Below are 16,781 nucleotides of genomic sequence, written 5' to 3' on the forward strand. Positions count from 1 at the left end.
AGCCAATGGAAATGGGCAGATCACATTTCCAAGGGCAATCATCTGGCTGCCCAAGGCTACTGAACAGATGGGAGGCTCCAGCCCCACACGTGTGAGTGACCAAACTGTAACCCACAAACTTCCACTGGCAGAAAGCTCCATCAGAGCTGTAAAACCTGGATCATTAACTTCCTTAGGTGACTGATTAGCAGCGTGTCAGCAGCAAGACTTTGCAACAAAAGTGATAAGTGACAAATTTGAGGAGTTTTACAGTACTAATGCTTGTTATTGCTTCTCACAAAATGTTACCAAGCTTACAATAATCTTTACACTTTCAGCAAAAATGTGAACAGTATATTTGAATATATTAAAAAGAATTAAAAAAACATTTCACAAAAAACATTTGTTGCCATATGAAAGTCTTTCAGCAATAAATGCCCACACCAGTATTTAAACATTGTTAAAAGTATAATGATTTGTACTAATAAATTATGCAACAAGAGAGGTAAACAAAATAAAATTACAGTATAGCTCTCCATGTTCCTCCAGTGAGCATCCGCAGCTCTCGGAAGCTCCATTTTAGATGACTAATTAAGAAACTGATATTTTCAGAGCAACAAAAATAAAAGCTTTTATTTGTTCATTTGAATATAAAACAGGCGTTATCACAGATGTACAAAGCGTACTGGTGGTTTAACATACAAGAAGGTTGCTGTCCTTTGCACATAAAAATTTTTGTTTGAATCTGTGATTGGCTGAGTTACATGAATTTCTCTAACCAGTCACCACACTCTATGAAATAACGCTGCTAACATTCAACTGATAAAAGGGACAGTCTTCCCTTGGGTAAAGTGTCAAGCAGGATTAAATATATATAATAAACAAGCACCATGAGGAATCTGCTCCTGTTTGATTAGTTTTGTGTTTAAATGTTCATTGTGTACCCTCTCTTTTTGTGCATGTGCATCGAGTTGATTACATGGTTTTGTCTGACTCCAAAAGCACAAGGTCACAAGACAAACATTTTATACATTCTCATGAATGGTTTATCTACAGTACAGTTTCTAATACAGAACAATCCTTCTTTATTGCTCAGTCTGATGGTGCTTAAATGTTTCCTTCCTTTTGCTTGCACAACAAAACCAGAAACTCAGTTTATCATTTCTCTTAACTCAGGATTTAACAACCACAGATGACAGGTTGCAGAAGAGAGCTGTTATTAACTGCGTTTCACAACTGCATTGCAGTTCTTTTATTCTCTACAAATGCAAAGTTGACTTCGTGAAGGTTAAAGTGATGCTTTGAACGACAGCGAGATTTGTTTTGCAGTACTGAGATCAGCGATAGCAGGACTTCACAAGTTAGTTCACACACTGCAATTATGTTTGTAATCAATCAACATCTTGTCTGAAACCTTACAACAACTTGCCATTAAGAACAGATTTTATTCTTTTTAGGGAGCAGAAAATGAATTTGACAAAGTATGGGATTGGTCTGCAGAGCATGAATAGGGCTATTCACAGGACAGTGAGGGCGGAAAAGATGGCCTGAAAGAAAACGCGTCTGACGTGGCGAGATGCTCCGTACTGTACATGCAGACTAAAACGTCCCTACCTCTTAAAAAGATTTTGAACACCCAGCATCGAGACTCCCTTATACGTGATATAAACATGATAACATTTGCCCTGCAACAATCTTAGTCATGCATATCCGGTAATGAGAGCCAGCACATGAACGTCATTTGGGACAAATAAGAAAAGCATTCTTGGACTGCAGCTGGTAAATCCCACTCTTGATCACAAACAGGTCAATTCAGTTACAACCACATGAAGGAAGGGGAAGGTTTTAAAAAAGGGGGCGTGGAGGGCAGGGAAGACAACAGAACTGGGGAATCAAACCCCTCTTTTCTCCAAAGGTAGTAAAATGAAGGCAGCTGTGATGCATGTTTTCCTACTCTTCTCCCATGATGGCCTCAGCTGGAGACCACGGGACTCCTCCGTTCCTTAACCAGGCAGATGGGTTCCTCGGATGTTTTAATGCATTTAGGGACTAGTTAGCAGATGCACGATCCATGCCAAAGGGTGGTAGTGACTGTACGCTCCTCTCCCTTAAGGAATAAATTAAAGACCATCGAAACAATCGTTTCCTGTAAATGTAAACTGGAAGCGTTGGCCACCGAGCTACGTGTCCTAGCTGAGAGGCAAATTGATAACTCTGTGCAAAAAACCCCAAAACTTTTCCTTATAGCAGTAAAAACACCAACTAAAACAATGAAAAAAATTGTGCAACAAAGTTCTGCAGCTAGACAACAGTGCTATTCCTCAACCTGCCTTTTCTAAGTCTAACAAGTGTATGCACATGCCAGCACGAATATTTATTGTTGCCTCCATGGCAAAGAAAAGAAAATTATTGTAGTGCATTTTTAGTCTTAAATTCATTCACTGCCTTAAAGGCAGCAATAATTCCACTTGCTGGTATCTAGAGGATTCTTTTTGACAGGGATACTTAGCAATCCAGGATTGCTTTTTTCTTTTTCCAAAAAATTTGTGAGTAACATTTGATTATCTACAGTGGGAGACACCATGCAAGTGACAAGTACTGCATTTTAAACTTTAAAATCTTTTGTCATTAGTGAATTTATATTTCATATATATATATTTGATGTGATACTATCCACTCAAGATAATACAACACTTTGTTTTTATATTAGCAAACATTTCAAGATTTTAATATTCTTGAATGTTTCTTCTCTTTTATACTTCTAAAGAGATCAAAATAAATTAAACGTTTTGTACATAATTACAGAAGAAGTAGTTAACTTATTTTATCTTTTTAGTTTAGTACAAAGATATTTGCAAGCTCGTTGCCGAAATACACCTTATTTATAAATTTCTTCCATTCTAACGCTAACATCAAAGGCTCTTTGGCCTTTGGGCTTTCAGCATCTCTGACAGAAAGCTGCAAGATTTCTAATTGAAAGGTGCTACTTTGGGTTTCTCCTCGTACCACTACATATTTTCCTAAGATGTGGGATCTAAAATGGCTTAAGTTAGTAATGGATCTGTATTCATCAGCTTTTTATGACATATTAAAACAAATGAAGGAAACAACTATTTGTATTAGTATGCAAATTGTTTTAAAAGAATCCATTTGGAGGGCAGAATAAAAAAAAATCTACTTCAGCTTACTTAATGTAAAATACAAAGCCACATTTACTCAAAAAGCAGTATTGTCCAATAAGCAAAAAAAAAAAAAAAAAAGGTTTAAAATGGGCTTTTCCAACACACTGAAGGGCCTTACCCCATAGTCCTTCTTTTCTAAAATTTAGTGGTAAAAGAAAACATTTCACATTATATTTCCTGCCAATCGTGACTGCTTTGAAAAGTTGTAATAGAAACAGTTCCATTCTGATGAGTGTCAGCATCTTATCTGCACACTTTTTTAGTGGACACAAAAAAATTTTATACATCTATAGTAAAGTCCATGGAAGCTTTAAGGTACAAGACTACATGTTGTAGGCCACATAGATGGGATCTAGCTGGTCTGCCAAAAATCCATCTCGTAGGTGCATACGTTGTTTCTCTCCACGGGAGTTGATAGGAATTACACCAATGTCCACAACCACCACCACCCCTACAATCAGATAGTGTTCCTCCAGGACCACGTTGGTGACCAAAGGAACAAGGTCCAAAGCTTCTTGCTCAGATCCATCCAGCTCAACTACAACGACCAATAAATTTGTCCAGGTAAACACCGCACTGTAACAGAAGAAAAAATAATATTAGCCATGGGGTTTTTTTCACCCATTTCATTTTTTATCCCTTTTCTTGCACCTTGGCTACCTTTTGTTGGAGCTCCTTGGGCTCCTTCTATGTGCTCAGAACAAAGTGCAATCAGCAAGAGAGAACATGCTGCAGGCAAGGGCAGAACAGCCCCATGAGCTCTCTCTTTAATACTGCTGAAATTTTAAGCATTAGGCTGAACTTTACAGAAACTTGCCTGTCATGGAAGCAGGCAGTAAGACAGCATGGGGTTCCCTCTGAAGCCAGGGAGGTGGAACAGCTCTGCTGTGCCCATGGAGTGATGTGTGTGTGTGGAGGTGTCTTCTCCAGGGCTTTTTGAAGAGCAGCCCAGAAAACCAAGGAGGTTAAGAGAGGAGGCACCAAGAAGAACAGCAGGGGCATAGTCTGAGCTGAAAGGTCTGTGGGATAACCCCTGCTAGTGAAGGGAGTGGAGCCCTGGAGGGCACATGGCACAGTGCAGGCTAACAGTGCAGAGAGGGGCATCCTCCCTGTGCCTGCTCGGCAAACACGGCTACGCGCCGTTGGGGACGGGCTGGCTGCTGTCCAGGCAGGTCAGAGCTCAGCACAAAAAAAGCTGCAATTCTTCTGGACCAATTAATTAGCTTCCACAGAAGTAAGGCTGTGTCTCCATCTGTTTTATTTCAGTTGTTTTATTTCTGTTGGGTTTATGGAGACAGGAGTTTGAACATTCCCGATTAAGGGAACACCATTATCCTCAGTATCTCCTCTTTGCTAAAAGAACTTTGTAAGACCCCAAAGTTTTGATTGAGACCTTGAGCCAAAGCAGGTGAATTTTGGACCGTTTCTGGTTAAGGATAATGCATTTATCTCTCCAAATTTGGAGGCTGGGAGGGCGTCAAAGTCTAGTGTCTACTTCCATCCAGAGTAGTTTTACAGCTTCCCTCCATCCTCCTCCTCACATCTCCAGAGTCTCCAAAGACTATTGCATCTCATGGGAGGTCAGCACAGCTGAGCCACAAAGAGCAATCTCATTGTTCCTTGCAGGTGTTTGACACTTCTTCCTCCAGCTTATTCCACAGAATAAATAATAATATTCTACATATGTAAGTAAGCCATACATCAAGCCCTGTACTCTTCTTGCCTTTACCTCATAAAATCAGGGGATAACTTTCCAAAATTGTCTTGAGCATAAGCATCTGAAAGTCAGAATATATTATGTACATAAGCCATCTTCATAAAGATCTTCTTACCCTAAGGTCAATGCTTGATTGAGACAGAAGTGCACTATTTTAGCCTCGGAAGATAGCTCTGAAAATCCATGTACTCTGGAAACATATCTTACTTTGCCCAAAAATTAGCTATGAAAATGTGGTCTATGTTGATGCTTGACAGTATGGATTTTAGGAGAAAAGTACTTAACTCTTAAAAAAAAAAAAAAATCAGATCCTGCCAGACTACTCTTTGATTGAATCCTTATGTGCTTATTGATCTGGAAAAGTAATGAGCAGCCAAAGCAAGGATGAGAAGGCCCCTTTTGACTTAGTACTGCTGTGAAATGAATTTTCATTTGTAATTATGTTTTCACAGACATTCTAGTAAGTTTTGATTGATGCGGAATATTAACAAAATGAAGTATCAATCTGCACAGGTGACCATCTCCAGAGAGATCCTGCAATTTTTATCGATTACTGTACAAGCATCTAAATTAGTATTATATGTATTTTAACCAAAAAAACCTGGGGATGTTTCATTGAAATGTAAGTTAGCATTTAAAACTAACTGTTTTAAACAGTGGAAACTACTGTTAGATTGTTACTTGGGAAAGCAATTAATAGCAAGTTTCAGGAGCAGGTCCCTAAAACATGGCTTAGAATAAATTAGTTTGTCCGAATTTAGAAAACTGATTCCCAAAACTTTAATGAAGCTTCTATTAAGTCCTAAAATCAGTGACACTCCCAAGAGGCTTCAATTTAATTTAAAACTCATTTCATATGTCATGGTCCTAACTCACTAGTGATCACTGGAAGTAAGAGGAAATATTGCTCTTTATGTTCTCACTGGTTGAGATGAAGATACATCAGCCAGTGTGTCTGTCGTGCATACATCAACTTTCTAGCCCTGATGAATAAAAAAACTCAAACCAAAAAGCTAGAGACCAGGAAGGCTGACCTTTCCTTAAGAAATAATTGAGTCACAATAATCAAGTCACACCCAATAAATGCAAAACAGTCAATGCACTGAGCTGGGAATGGCCCCTCCTGCTGCCTCCATGTCACCAAATGCTACAGGAAAAACAAGGAAGTTGTCAAAATACCTCCAGGGAAAGAAGCTCCTAATTGTTTTCTTCTCCAAATATCTTGTGTATTTGTGTATACCTAGCTTTGTGTATAAACCACTTCTAAGCAAATTCCAGGAAGCTCTGTTCTGTTCCTCTTTTGGGACTGACATTTGAATGAGTCAAGCATGTGCTTTAATTAAAACACGTACATTAAAACACATACTGCATTTTGTCGTATTAGAAACACTTTCAAAATGCACAGTGTGGGTTTAGATCACAATAAAACCAAACTGTGCCACTCTTTCACTTGTTAGGTATTGAGACACAGGAGGTCCAGAGTCAGAGATTGTTGATTTTGTGCTAAAATTTCTTAAGTGGCAAGAATAATTTTAAATGACCTTTCAGATCTGATCCTCAATGACAGAAGCTGCCCAGCAGGATCACATGTCAGTCAACAACCCCCGAGTCCCTCGATGGTGTCCAGTGTTACAAAATGAGCTGCATTTCTCAGAGGCTGTTTTTACAATCTATCAACTGCACATACCCAGCACCTTCTGTGTGCACCAGGAATTGATGCAGTTAAATCCTTAATGGGGCATTGTAACCAAAACAAAAAAAAGAAGCTCATGCCCATGTCCCACAGAAAGGGATATATAAATTATAAATTTTAAAAAAACCCCAAAAGTTAGCTGTCTTATTTTGTCAAGCAGCGTTTCACAAAGACAAAAGGAGGGTTTCTAAGAGAAGCTGAAACAGAAGTTACATGAGACAAGTCAAGGACAGTCAGGACAAGGATTGTGGATGAAAACTCCATGATGGTTATTTGGCAGAGCATTGGTAAGGAAAAGGCTGGGAACTGTGAGCAAACCAGACGTTGTCACTCTGAATAACTGTGTGTCCTTTTCTGCAGGGATCACATCCAAGACACATCTAATTCATCAGCAATCTCTCTTTTTGAGGGAAAAACAACCCTGAAATACTGGCCTTAAATATTGGCCTTTGGGCAAAGGGTAGCAACAGCACAGAGTGTTTTCTGAATTCTCACTCCTGTGCCTTCTACCCTATCACTCAACTATTGGGAAGAGTCAAGGCACTGAGAATTATCTGAATGTACTTCTTGCAGAAATTCAGTGGCATTTTCCTCTGGTCATTCACCCCCAACCCTTTTCCAGTTGCCACTTTCTCACTCAGGATTTCCACAGCTGTGGAACAAAAAAAGGATCCTCAAAGTGCTCTCAGCAATCTTGAAAGCAGGAACATAATTTAAGCATTTTTTGGTGCTGAAACCCATTTCTGCAGTATGATATGGCTACTTTACTCACTGCCTGTGAGCTCATAATTTGAGGGGACACAAATCTCTGATGAACAGATATTGCTGAACACAGCAATTTACGAATCCCTGACCATCTTACAATAGAACAGTCCTTAAACAGCTTGATCTGAAAACTTTCCATCCACTGCTGGTACTTATCTGACACATTTTCAAGGGGAATTTCATGATATTAAAGTATTCATAGTGGCCTATATATCCCTGTGTAATGCCTGTCTGGCACAAGACCATACCAGCAGTGATGATGTTCAAAAGGCAAAACCTCAGTTACAGTCAGCCAGGCAACTAATTGAATTTACTTTACCTTTAAGAAAAAAGGAAAGTCTTTTACTAAAGAAACCAGTTCAGCTGCTATGCTTCATTCATTATTAAGCTTCCTGCTCCAGGCCACACCTCTGCATCCAGAATTGAAAAGAAAAATGCACTAAATTGCTCTGGCTACTGCGACAGATTCAATTTGGTTGAAAGGTGAATAGCTGAGCTGAGGTTGAATCAAAACAAAACAACTACCTGACTGAGTCTTCTGATGCAAAAATAATGAAAAGCAATTTGTGCTCATGTCGGCCTCAAGAAATTATTTCCTGCTGTGTACATCTGAGGGTGATACATTGATTAAGACAACATCATTATTAACTCATTGATTTACTGCTTCAATTTCCATTGTGACCTTGATTTGATCACTGCTTCATTTATTAATAACCAATTCAAAAATAACAGTGTGTTCACTAATAAAATCTATTAGTGTGTTCATTTATTTGAAATGTTTGCTTGCTTACTCCTTTAAAAAAAACCCACAGAAACATACTGAATGAACTTATCAGAGAAATGTCCTTTTTGATTAAATCAGTTTGTGAAAAGTTTCATCCTAAAGACACATTTGCAGCTGGATTATAAATCCTGTGACCATCCCGACAGGCCATTTTCTGGATCAATTGCAATATCCAAGGAAAAAACCCAGACATTATAGGTATTTCAGCTTTTTATGAGGGCCCTGGTGTTATATAATCCTTACCATTCTGTGATGCTCTTGTGTGCTCTAATTACAGAGGTTTCAATATCGATTGGATGGTACCTCATCCCTCGCAATTCCATGGCTTCATCTAATGCACCCACCACATAAAGTGCATCATGGCGTTCTGGTGGTAAGGGATTAGAAAAAAAAAAAAGAAACATTCTATTCTCCAGTACATTAAATTATAGAAATGTTCACAATAAGAATTAAGTAAAATAAGTACAACATAGGTTATCCTCGAATTTCTGAAACCCCGAAGTGATTTCTGAACTAATGAGCATTTTCCATTACTGAAGTGCCATGCAGAGCAAAAAAACAGAAGAAAGGAAGGCAAAAGAAAACTAATCCCATTTGGAAAAGACAAAGGCAGAAATCTTTATCCAAACACAGTGGCATAATTCCTGTTTATCTCCCAGGTGGATGCAGACGCGTTCTTTTTTTTAAGGTACTCTGATTAGACAAAAGGTTCCTTGTTTCTCTATTTTTTCAAAGAGGAAGAATAGATTTGATATTAACAGTGTGGCTGATATTCTTCCATCTGCTTTGAGATGGTCACTACAGATGCTTTTGATCTATTACAAAGGTGTTTATCAATAAACCAAAAATATGCTATAGCTAGATAGCAAATTGCTTATTCAGGTAATTTAAGCATAACACTTTTATAGCACATATTTTTTGCCTACTGAAGAAATAAATGAGGCTTAAATTACCCTTTTTAAAAGATAGTAGGTTGAAAATAAACTATTACATGCTAGTCATAAAAAATATTTGCTAATAGAGTTTAAAGCAGATAACTGACTCTTTTGCATTAATTTGGATGTTTGTATGGTGGTATTGTAATGACAATATGAGGTCTACCTAATAAAGGGCTGAGAACTTTCTGCACTGGGAGCTAAAAGTAGGAGAATGGAGCAACTCTTAGCTAGGAGAATACCTAAGCTATTTGACTGCTTAAGTTGCACTATCCTCAGAGAATCCTGAGTTTTCTCAGGGTCAGGCTATCATTATGAAATGCAAAAAGCTTGTGCAATTAGGTGCCAATATAAGGACACGGCAGCTGGCCTAATCCACAGGGATTATTAAAATGTTTTCAGATTTGATGAATTCTTTCCTTGGCTGAATAGCAGCTGTTCTAATGGCCCTGGGATCACTCCTGGAGGTGTTCACAGTGTTGCTGGAAACCTGACTTGGCCAAAAGCCTTCCCTGGCCAGCTCAGCCACAGCCACTTGTGGCACTGTGCTCCTCAAAAATGATGGAAAAAAACATTTTCCCAAGCATAGACTTTGTGTGCCTAGCAGCACTGGTTCACTTACATGTGTACAAGAGACAAGGAACCTCATTAAAACAAGTAAAGGAATCCTGTACCTTCCTGACAGAAACCCAAACACCCTATAGCTTCTCTTGCAGGTCTCTGCTTGTGTTACATTTCAGTAACCAGCCCTCTGGGGTTAAAAACAGGAAAACTTGAGGAGTGGGCAGCTCCTGTGATTAGGTTTGTAACAGAGGTGGTGGTCACAGGAGAGACAGGGCTCAGACTCCCACCAGGCTTTTTCTACCTGCACGAATGCATTCCTGGGGACACAACTGCCAGAGCTAATGATGGCAGTTTCAACTGTATTTCATATTTTTCAAGATGAAGCACTGAGTATATTAACAGTGCCAAAAGGTCACTGGTGGATAGGTTTTATAGTACCTGAGGTACAGCAAACAGAAAACAACTATTTCAGCAGGGAAATCTTGCCCTCTGATTTATTTTGTGATTATTTTAACTAAAGGGTTTTTTTTCAGTTTTACAGGTTTCACAGATGAAATATGTTAGGTACCGCAGGGCCAGAGAGGCAGTGTCACCCTTCAAATAATTCAAATTATTTGCACAGACCTAGATGATGAGAAACCTCTTACCTCCATTTGCATCTGTGAGTTCTGTTCTTCTCAGGAACCCCAGGTAACCAGTTCTTGCCCAAATAGTCTGTGTGTCTCCAAAGCTGAGTCTTGAGTTAAAATGATCTGATTGCAAAGATTCATCTCCATAGATGGTAAAATACCCACTGGCGTTGTGAGTGCTGTGAACCCATATCTAAGTTAAAAGCAATTATACTGGTATTAATTAAAGTAGATTCCGAGAAGGAAGCATTTTCTTGATGCAAATATTTTTAGTCATAGCTAGATAATACTAAAAATGTCTTTTAACACTGTTTCTGATCCCATAACTGACCCAGTTCTAGCACAAACACCCCAGTGTCCTTCTGTTGAAGTTGCAGGGCAGCTCTGAGCCATGCCAAGTTCCTCACACCTGGTTCAGTGTATTTACCCCAGCAGAGCATCCTCCATAAACACCAGACAGATTATTTCAAAGGGTGAGGCCAGGGACCTTCACCTATGGAGAAGGATTCATTCCATTGAATTTGAAGTGTCATGGAAATTTTTACAATTTCAAATTAATGAACTCTCACAGAAACTCACAAATTAGACTGTGGCTTTAATTATGAGCAAACGTGTTCTTCATTTTGTTAACTAGATTTTTAATTGCTTGAAAATAACATAATTTTTTCTCACTCTAGAAAGATAAAATAAATTCAAAAAACATATAGTCTTGCTCAACTCAGCTAATGAGACTATTTCAGTGCAATGAAGCACAATGATTGTGGAGAACAGCACAAGAAAACCATCTAGCTGAAATTAGACTAATCTATAAACTTAATTTTCATGTAAGCATCCATCAAAATTAGCAAAGTACCACGTATAAAATACAGTTAGCTAAAGCAGATTTTTTTTCATTTTTTAAACTTGAGCTATTTACTAGAAACAATTTACTAACAATTTTAATAATGACACAAATATCATGATCCACACTTTATAAAGATCAGTAGAATTCACTATTTTCTTAACTGGGCATTTGATAAAATGCATCATAGGAAATCATTAGCAAGCACAACAATAGGTTTGTCTCTGCAATTTAGTTCAGAGCATACAAAGTTCAGCTTCTCATGACTCACCTCACCAAGATGAGAATCTCCTAGGGGTCCCTTTGTTTCTGGATTAGCAATAATGATACGCACTCCTGGGAGGATCTGTTGAAAGAAAACATGAGGCACTAAGAAAGCACGTACCACCTTATGCAATTGTATGCTGACACTCTGTGCCCCAAGAACCTTCATTACAAACTACAAGAAATCCTTAAAAATCCTTAAAAAGTTAAAGTTTTCACTTATAGTGAAAAAAAAATAGTCCATTGATATGATAAATTCTGAGATAATTGGGAAATGTGACAAAACTGCTTCTCTTTGTGAACACTGTTCCATCAATAAACCTCTTCAGAAATCAAATGTTCACCTGCAGAACAAAAGTATGACCAAATGGCCCCAAAATGGTGAGAATACATAGTAGGATAGGGAAAACCCCACTTTGGCCTGGAACAAGGAGAAAGCCAGAGGCATCATGCAATCTCCCAGGATAATGATCTGCCAAAGACCTCATGTAATGGACATTCAACAACTGCAGAGGCAGACCTTGAACCCTAGAATAGAAAAGGGAACATCCTCTGACCATGAATGTCTGCAAAGCCATGGACAGAAAGCTTCAGATGAGCACCCACAGCATCAGAGCCTGGCCCTATGTCCTCCCCCTGTCCCCAGAGCCATGCCCCAGCAGGGACAGCCCCTCTGCAGGTCATCAGGAGCCCATGAGCACAGTGCTGGGCACCTCACTGGAGGTGGGCTCTACATCGATGGAACTGCTGGCACCAGCGCCAGCTTTGTCAGCTGCTTCAAGGATGACATGCAGGGGATGAAACCCCTTCTTTTGCTTAAAAGAAGGAATTGATTTCTGCATGAAAGAGTGAGGTACAGGTTCAGAGAGAGCAGTAATGCATCAGTTACTGCCATCATGCTGTAACCTCAACAGTAAAGGAAGGACATCAATCTGCACAGCTAATAGCCCCTTCCCTAGTACTACATTCATGTAAAATTGAACAGAAATGGATATTTACTGAAAATACTGACCATAAAAGTTAAGCTTAAATCTTCTTTCAGTACTTACTTTTCCAGACTCCATGAGAGGCAAACTATGTGGAGATCCTCTTTCAACTAAACGAACTCTGTAAAATAATATGTATAATACACGGTTGTGTTTAGTTGCTTTTCATTAACATTTACTTCTAAAAGGAATGGTTAATGGTTGCAGAGTTTAATGTTATTTTTGGAAGAGATGAAGCTTATATCCTGTTATGTGGAACATAATCAGACCCAATATGTAATATTAGTCAAAACTTACAGATGAAAAAATAATGAAAAAAAAGTGTGTGTGAATGTTCTCTTAAATAATAAGTTCTTCAAATGTAGTTGGTGCCTTTTATTTGGTTTTGATAGACTTTTGTAACAGGAATTCCATGCACAAATTTATTCACAATGAGGGATCTAAAATATTGATTTCCCACAAGAAAACCATAACATCCAGGGCACAGACACAAAAGCATGTGAGCTGAGTGAGCAACCACATTCCACAAGTAGCTGACAGCTAAAATCAAATTCATATCAAAATAACTCATAACCTGGCCTCAGCTTCAAATCTGCATTTGCAATCTTTTAATTATTTTCAATGGACAGTGGTTGATAAACATTTTAATACAGAAAAAATAATTTAATGAAAAATGTTATTACTGCTGAGATCAGATCCGTTCTCAGAGTGTGACTTTCTGGTTGTCTCTCTTCTTTTTTTAGATAACTTATTTCCCCACTAAGTGAACTGGAATGTCCTCTCTCCTTCAGTGGTATAATGGTCTGGAAGGAAATTTCTCATTTAACCTTAGAAAAGTACTCAGCGGGTCAGAACAAAAGAGACTCCCAAGTTCTAAAATAGCTGATGATTTCAGCTTGTACATGGCAAAAAAAAATTGGTAACATCTAGTTATTCCTGTATCCTAAGTAACTTAAAAGTTCTAACAACCATGAAAACTTCAAACTTCCCACTCCTGAACAATATCCATAATCCACTTAACCAAGCTAAATCTGGATTTGTGTCTGAAGAGCTGCTCTTACCTCTTTCCCCCCCTCAGCTCTAGGCATCAGAAAGACAAAACCCCACAATACAAGATGCCTAAAAGCCAACGATGTAAAAGGTAAAGATGAAATGTCAGAAGACAAGAAAACAGACAGGAGCAGATGGGTGGAGACGTGGGTTCCATTAAGCTAAGCATAAAACTGAGTCTATTAGGAGCAGTCACAATACATCTTTTTCAGACTGTTTTGAAGTCTTTTTATAGACAGAGCATGGCAGTGCTCAGTTTGGGAAAGGAGGGATGAGACACAGAGAGACCTCAGCTAGAGGTCCCTTTGGAGAACAAAGCTTTGCCAAGTTCAGACCCTAAGCAGAAAGGAAATAGAAAAAGATCTTTCTCTTTTTTTCTTTTTTCTTCCTTTTCCCTGTTTCTTTGCTCCAAGAGTCTTCTATAGAAGGTGAGACTGTTGAGGTCAAGGTAGGAATAGTGAATAGTGTTTTATCTGCAGTTCTGGGAAGTCTCTCAACCTTGATGAATGGGGCAGGGCTAAACCCTGAGATATTGCACATCAGTGTGAACAGCTCCTCTCACTAACAGAAAGATACAACCCAAACACCCAGGAATTTCAGACCTTTTTCCAAGTTGTGTTGAGAGGGAAAGGATGTAAAGTGTCCTACAAGGGGTACTGCCTGGTGCAGGCACAGATGGGCAGCTGCAGCCTGACCTACAAGGTGTGTGACTGGAATCACTTTTCACCACTCATTCAACTACCACTAAACTCCCAGAATGAGCATCACACACTAATTACCTTTAATGTTTTACTGCCCCTGTTTACACTGTTGTGTTATGTTGTGTAACACCTGTCTGTGTTTTCTACATTTCCTGCTGAGCCTCCCACCAGCTGAAAAGCAGTAGAGCCACCACTGGATTGGTGGGAAAAGGGAAAAGTGATGGAAAAGTGAAGCTACAGCATCCATTGGTTCATCCAGGGAAACAGATACAGGGCAGCAGAAAGTCAGGCCATGGGAGCCTCTCTAGAATGTGTGTGTGCAAGGCTAAATTAATGCTGCTCTATAAAGGGTACATCTACATCAGCCACAACTGTGGCAGCAAATGGCAACCAAATGGCACACAACAAATGGCAGCCAAATCATAAGTATTTAGGAGTATTCGGAAAGGGTTTTAAAAATAACTTTGTATATATTGAAATTAAATCAAATATTGCAAAAACCAGTTGCTACTAATGCCTATGTATTTCTGCCTTTTGTATATATACCTTTGTTCTGTAAAATCCATATTGGTCTAGAAATAGAAAATGCCTTTAACTGAGTTCTTCCAAACAAGTGACATCTCCAATAGGAATTTGCAGACAGGTAGCTACTCTTGGAAGAAACAGTCATCATCTCACACATTTGGTACCTCCTTTAATAGAGTTATTTCACCTATTATTTACAAGCATTTGTGAAATTGAGAAAATCTTTTTAAAAAGACAATTTAGAAAACCTCATCCACAAGCACTGTTAAGAGTGATGGTGTAAGAAAGGTCAGGAAGCACTCTGTGTAATTTAAGATAGGTTTAAAGAGAATTCTACTGAATTAACAGTAGAAAAAACCTCCAGGGAAGCAAAAGTGCATGTCAGAACTGTCCAGCTGCCCAGAGATACTGGTGGCCTTTGCTCCCTTCCTGTCATTAAGACATGCCTCCATAAAGTGTTGCTGAACTCCAGGCCTAGCAGAAATCACAAATAATAAAGCAACACATTCAATGGCGTGACTGCTGGAAATGAATCAAAAGCCATAAATCTGACAATCCCCTCTATTGCTTTCAGCATCTGTGCTTCCCATCTTGTTCTTATTATCACTGGAGTATTTTTCCAGTTCCCTTCTCCACCTGTTTCATTTAACCTTGCCTGATTTTTTAGCACACGATGATCCATAGAAGGTGCAATTTCTCACTTTCCAGCTTTGTTAAAACTCTCCCACTCCGTGCTTCCCACCTCACATCCCTACAGAGTTTCCACAGCAGTACACTAAAAGAAGTTTAGGAATAAATAGAAATAGAAAAGGCATTTCCTGGAGGGTTTCTGTGAGGGCCTCTTAGCACCCAAAAGCTTGCATCCCTTTTAAAAAAGTTTCTGCTAAGCTCACAATCCAGTGGGGAACACACTGTTAAACCTCTAACAGATCCAAAAATAATAAAAAATATCTTGCCACAAAGATATTTAAAAAAAAATATAAGAAAAACATGAGATTCTGATGTTAGAGACTCTCATGCACATTCTTAATTTTAAGTGCTTAATAGTCTCATTAACTCTACTGGGACTAGATACTGTGAATAAATTATGAGCATTAGGCAATAATTTTTAAAATTAGTTTTATTGTGCCTCAGCATAAAATAATTCAATTGTTCCCACTCTTCCTCAAGAGAATTCCCTTTTTCTGCTGACAAATGCAGACACAATTAAAAACTTCTTTGCTTCCCTCTTGAGCAAACAGCATCAAGGCTGCTCTGGTAGGCAAACTAAAGATGCAGAGCACAGGACCCATCAGACCCTTGAAAACAAGGAGTTTTTAAAAACACCTCTGAATTACCCAGGTGATGCTGGCAAAGAAGGACATGGCTCCTTGCAGGCTCCCTAGGACAGTAACAGCAAACCCTCTCCAAATTCACAAATAATTGTAACCTGCTCCCAGGCAGTGCAGGTCCAGGAAGGGCAAGTCCTGTTTCTCAGCAGTGCTCCAGAGCTCTTTGTTGGGAATGAAAACAATCTCACCAAGTGAGTACAGAGCCTTCCTGCTGTTTTCTTCAGCTGCCCAGTCTTGCTGGGAAAGGCAGAGAACATGGCAGTAGAGCCAGACTGGCAAAGAGCATGAAAATCAAGTGGATGGGAGAAAACATGCTGCCCTTGGGTGTGAAAGCTACTTTTGCACCCTCTGGTAGTTTGTAGCCAAGCTGAGAGGGAAAACGTAAATGAGAAATCCAACACAGGGCTGCTCCCCCACTAAAATGTCTCATTGCAAGATGAGAATGTGTTTAAGAATTGTTTCACTGTTGCAAAGCTATACTCAGTTCATATTACACCAAACAGTACAGAAGAATATATTTTCCACTGGTTCCTAAGAACATTTTCTTTAAAATTTCTCTCACTGGAGCTGTACAGCTGAGAAAACTGTTTCAAAGTCTGGTCCCTGGGATTTAATGGGGATTGCAGCTACACCACCAGTATGTGCCAACTTCTTTTCTTGTTACAATTTAATATATTGAACATATTTCATCTTCTTTAAATCAAACACTTACTATAGAAAAGTAGGACTGAAATCTGACTTCAGAACAGGAGCTGGCCAGCTATAACTAGCCAGGCAATGCAATCACTAGGCAGCAAAGGGGTATCACAATGCAGCAACCATGTCTTCCTGCCCA

At 39.0% G+C, this 16,781-nt stretch overlaps 1 protein-coding gene across 5 annotated transcripts in view; it reads right to left on the reverse strand.

Moving 5' to 3' along the window:
- Window positions 1-584: 584 nt before the first annotated feature.
- The window catches only part of DIP2C (DIP2 acetate--CoA ligase C (putative)), a 313,844-nt gene continuing 297,647 nt past the window's right edge, over window positions 585-16,781 (reverse strand). For all 5 annotated transcript variants that reach the window (XM_014872250.2, XM_014872252.2, XM_088159264.1 and 2 more), the window contains 5 exons: window positions 12,403-12,460; window positions 11,361-11,435; window positions 10,267-10,441; window positions 8,364-8,487; window positions 585-3,737 (listed from right to left, as the gene is read on the reverse strand). In XM_014872250.2, the coding sequence (XP_014727736.2) occupies window positions 3,485-3,737; window positions 8,364-8,487; window positions 10,267-10,441; window positions 11,361-11,435; window positions 12,403-12,460 (685 nt within the window). In that variant the 3' untranslated portion in view covers window positions 585-3,484. The remainder of the gene's footprint in view (window positions 3,738-8,363; window positions 8,488-10,266; window positions 10,442-11,360; window positions 11,436-12,402; window positions 12,461-16,781) is intronic.

Source organism: Sturnus vulgaris, chromosome 1 (genome assembly GCF_052056855.1).
Source record: "Sturnus vulgaris isolate bStuVul1 chromosome 1, bStuVul1.hap1, whole genome shotgun sequence".
NCBI classification, from domain to species: Eukaryota; Metazoa; Chordata; class Aves; order Passeriformes; family Sturnidae; genus Sturnus; species Sturnus vulgaris.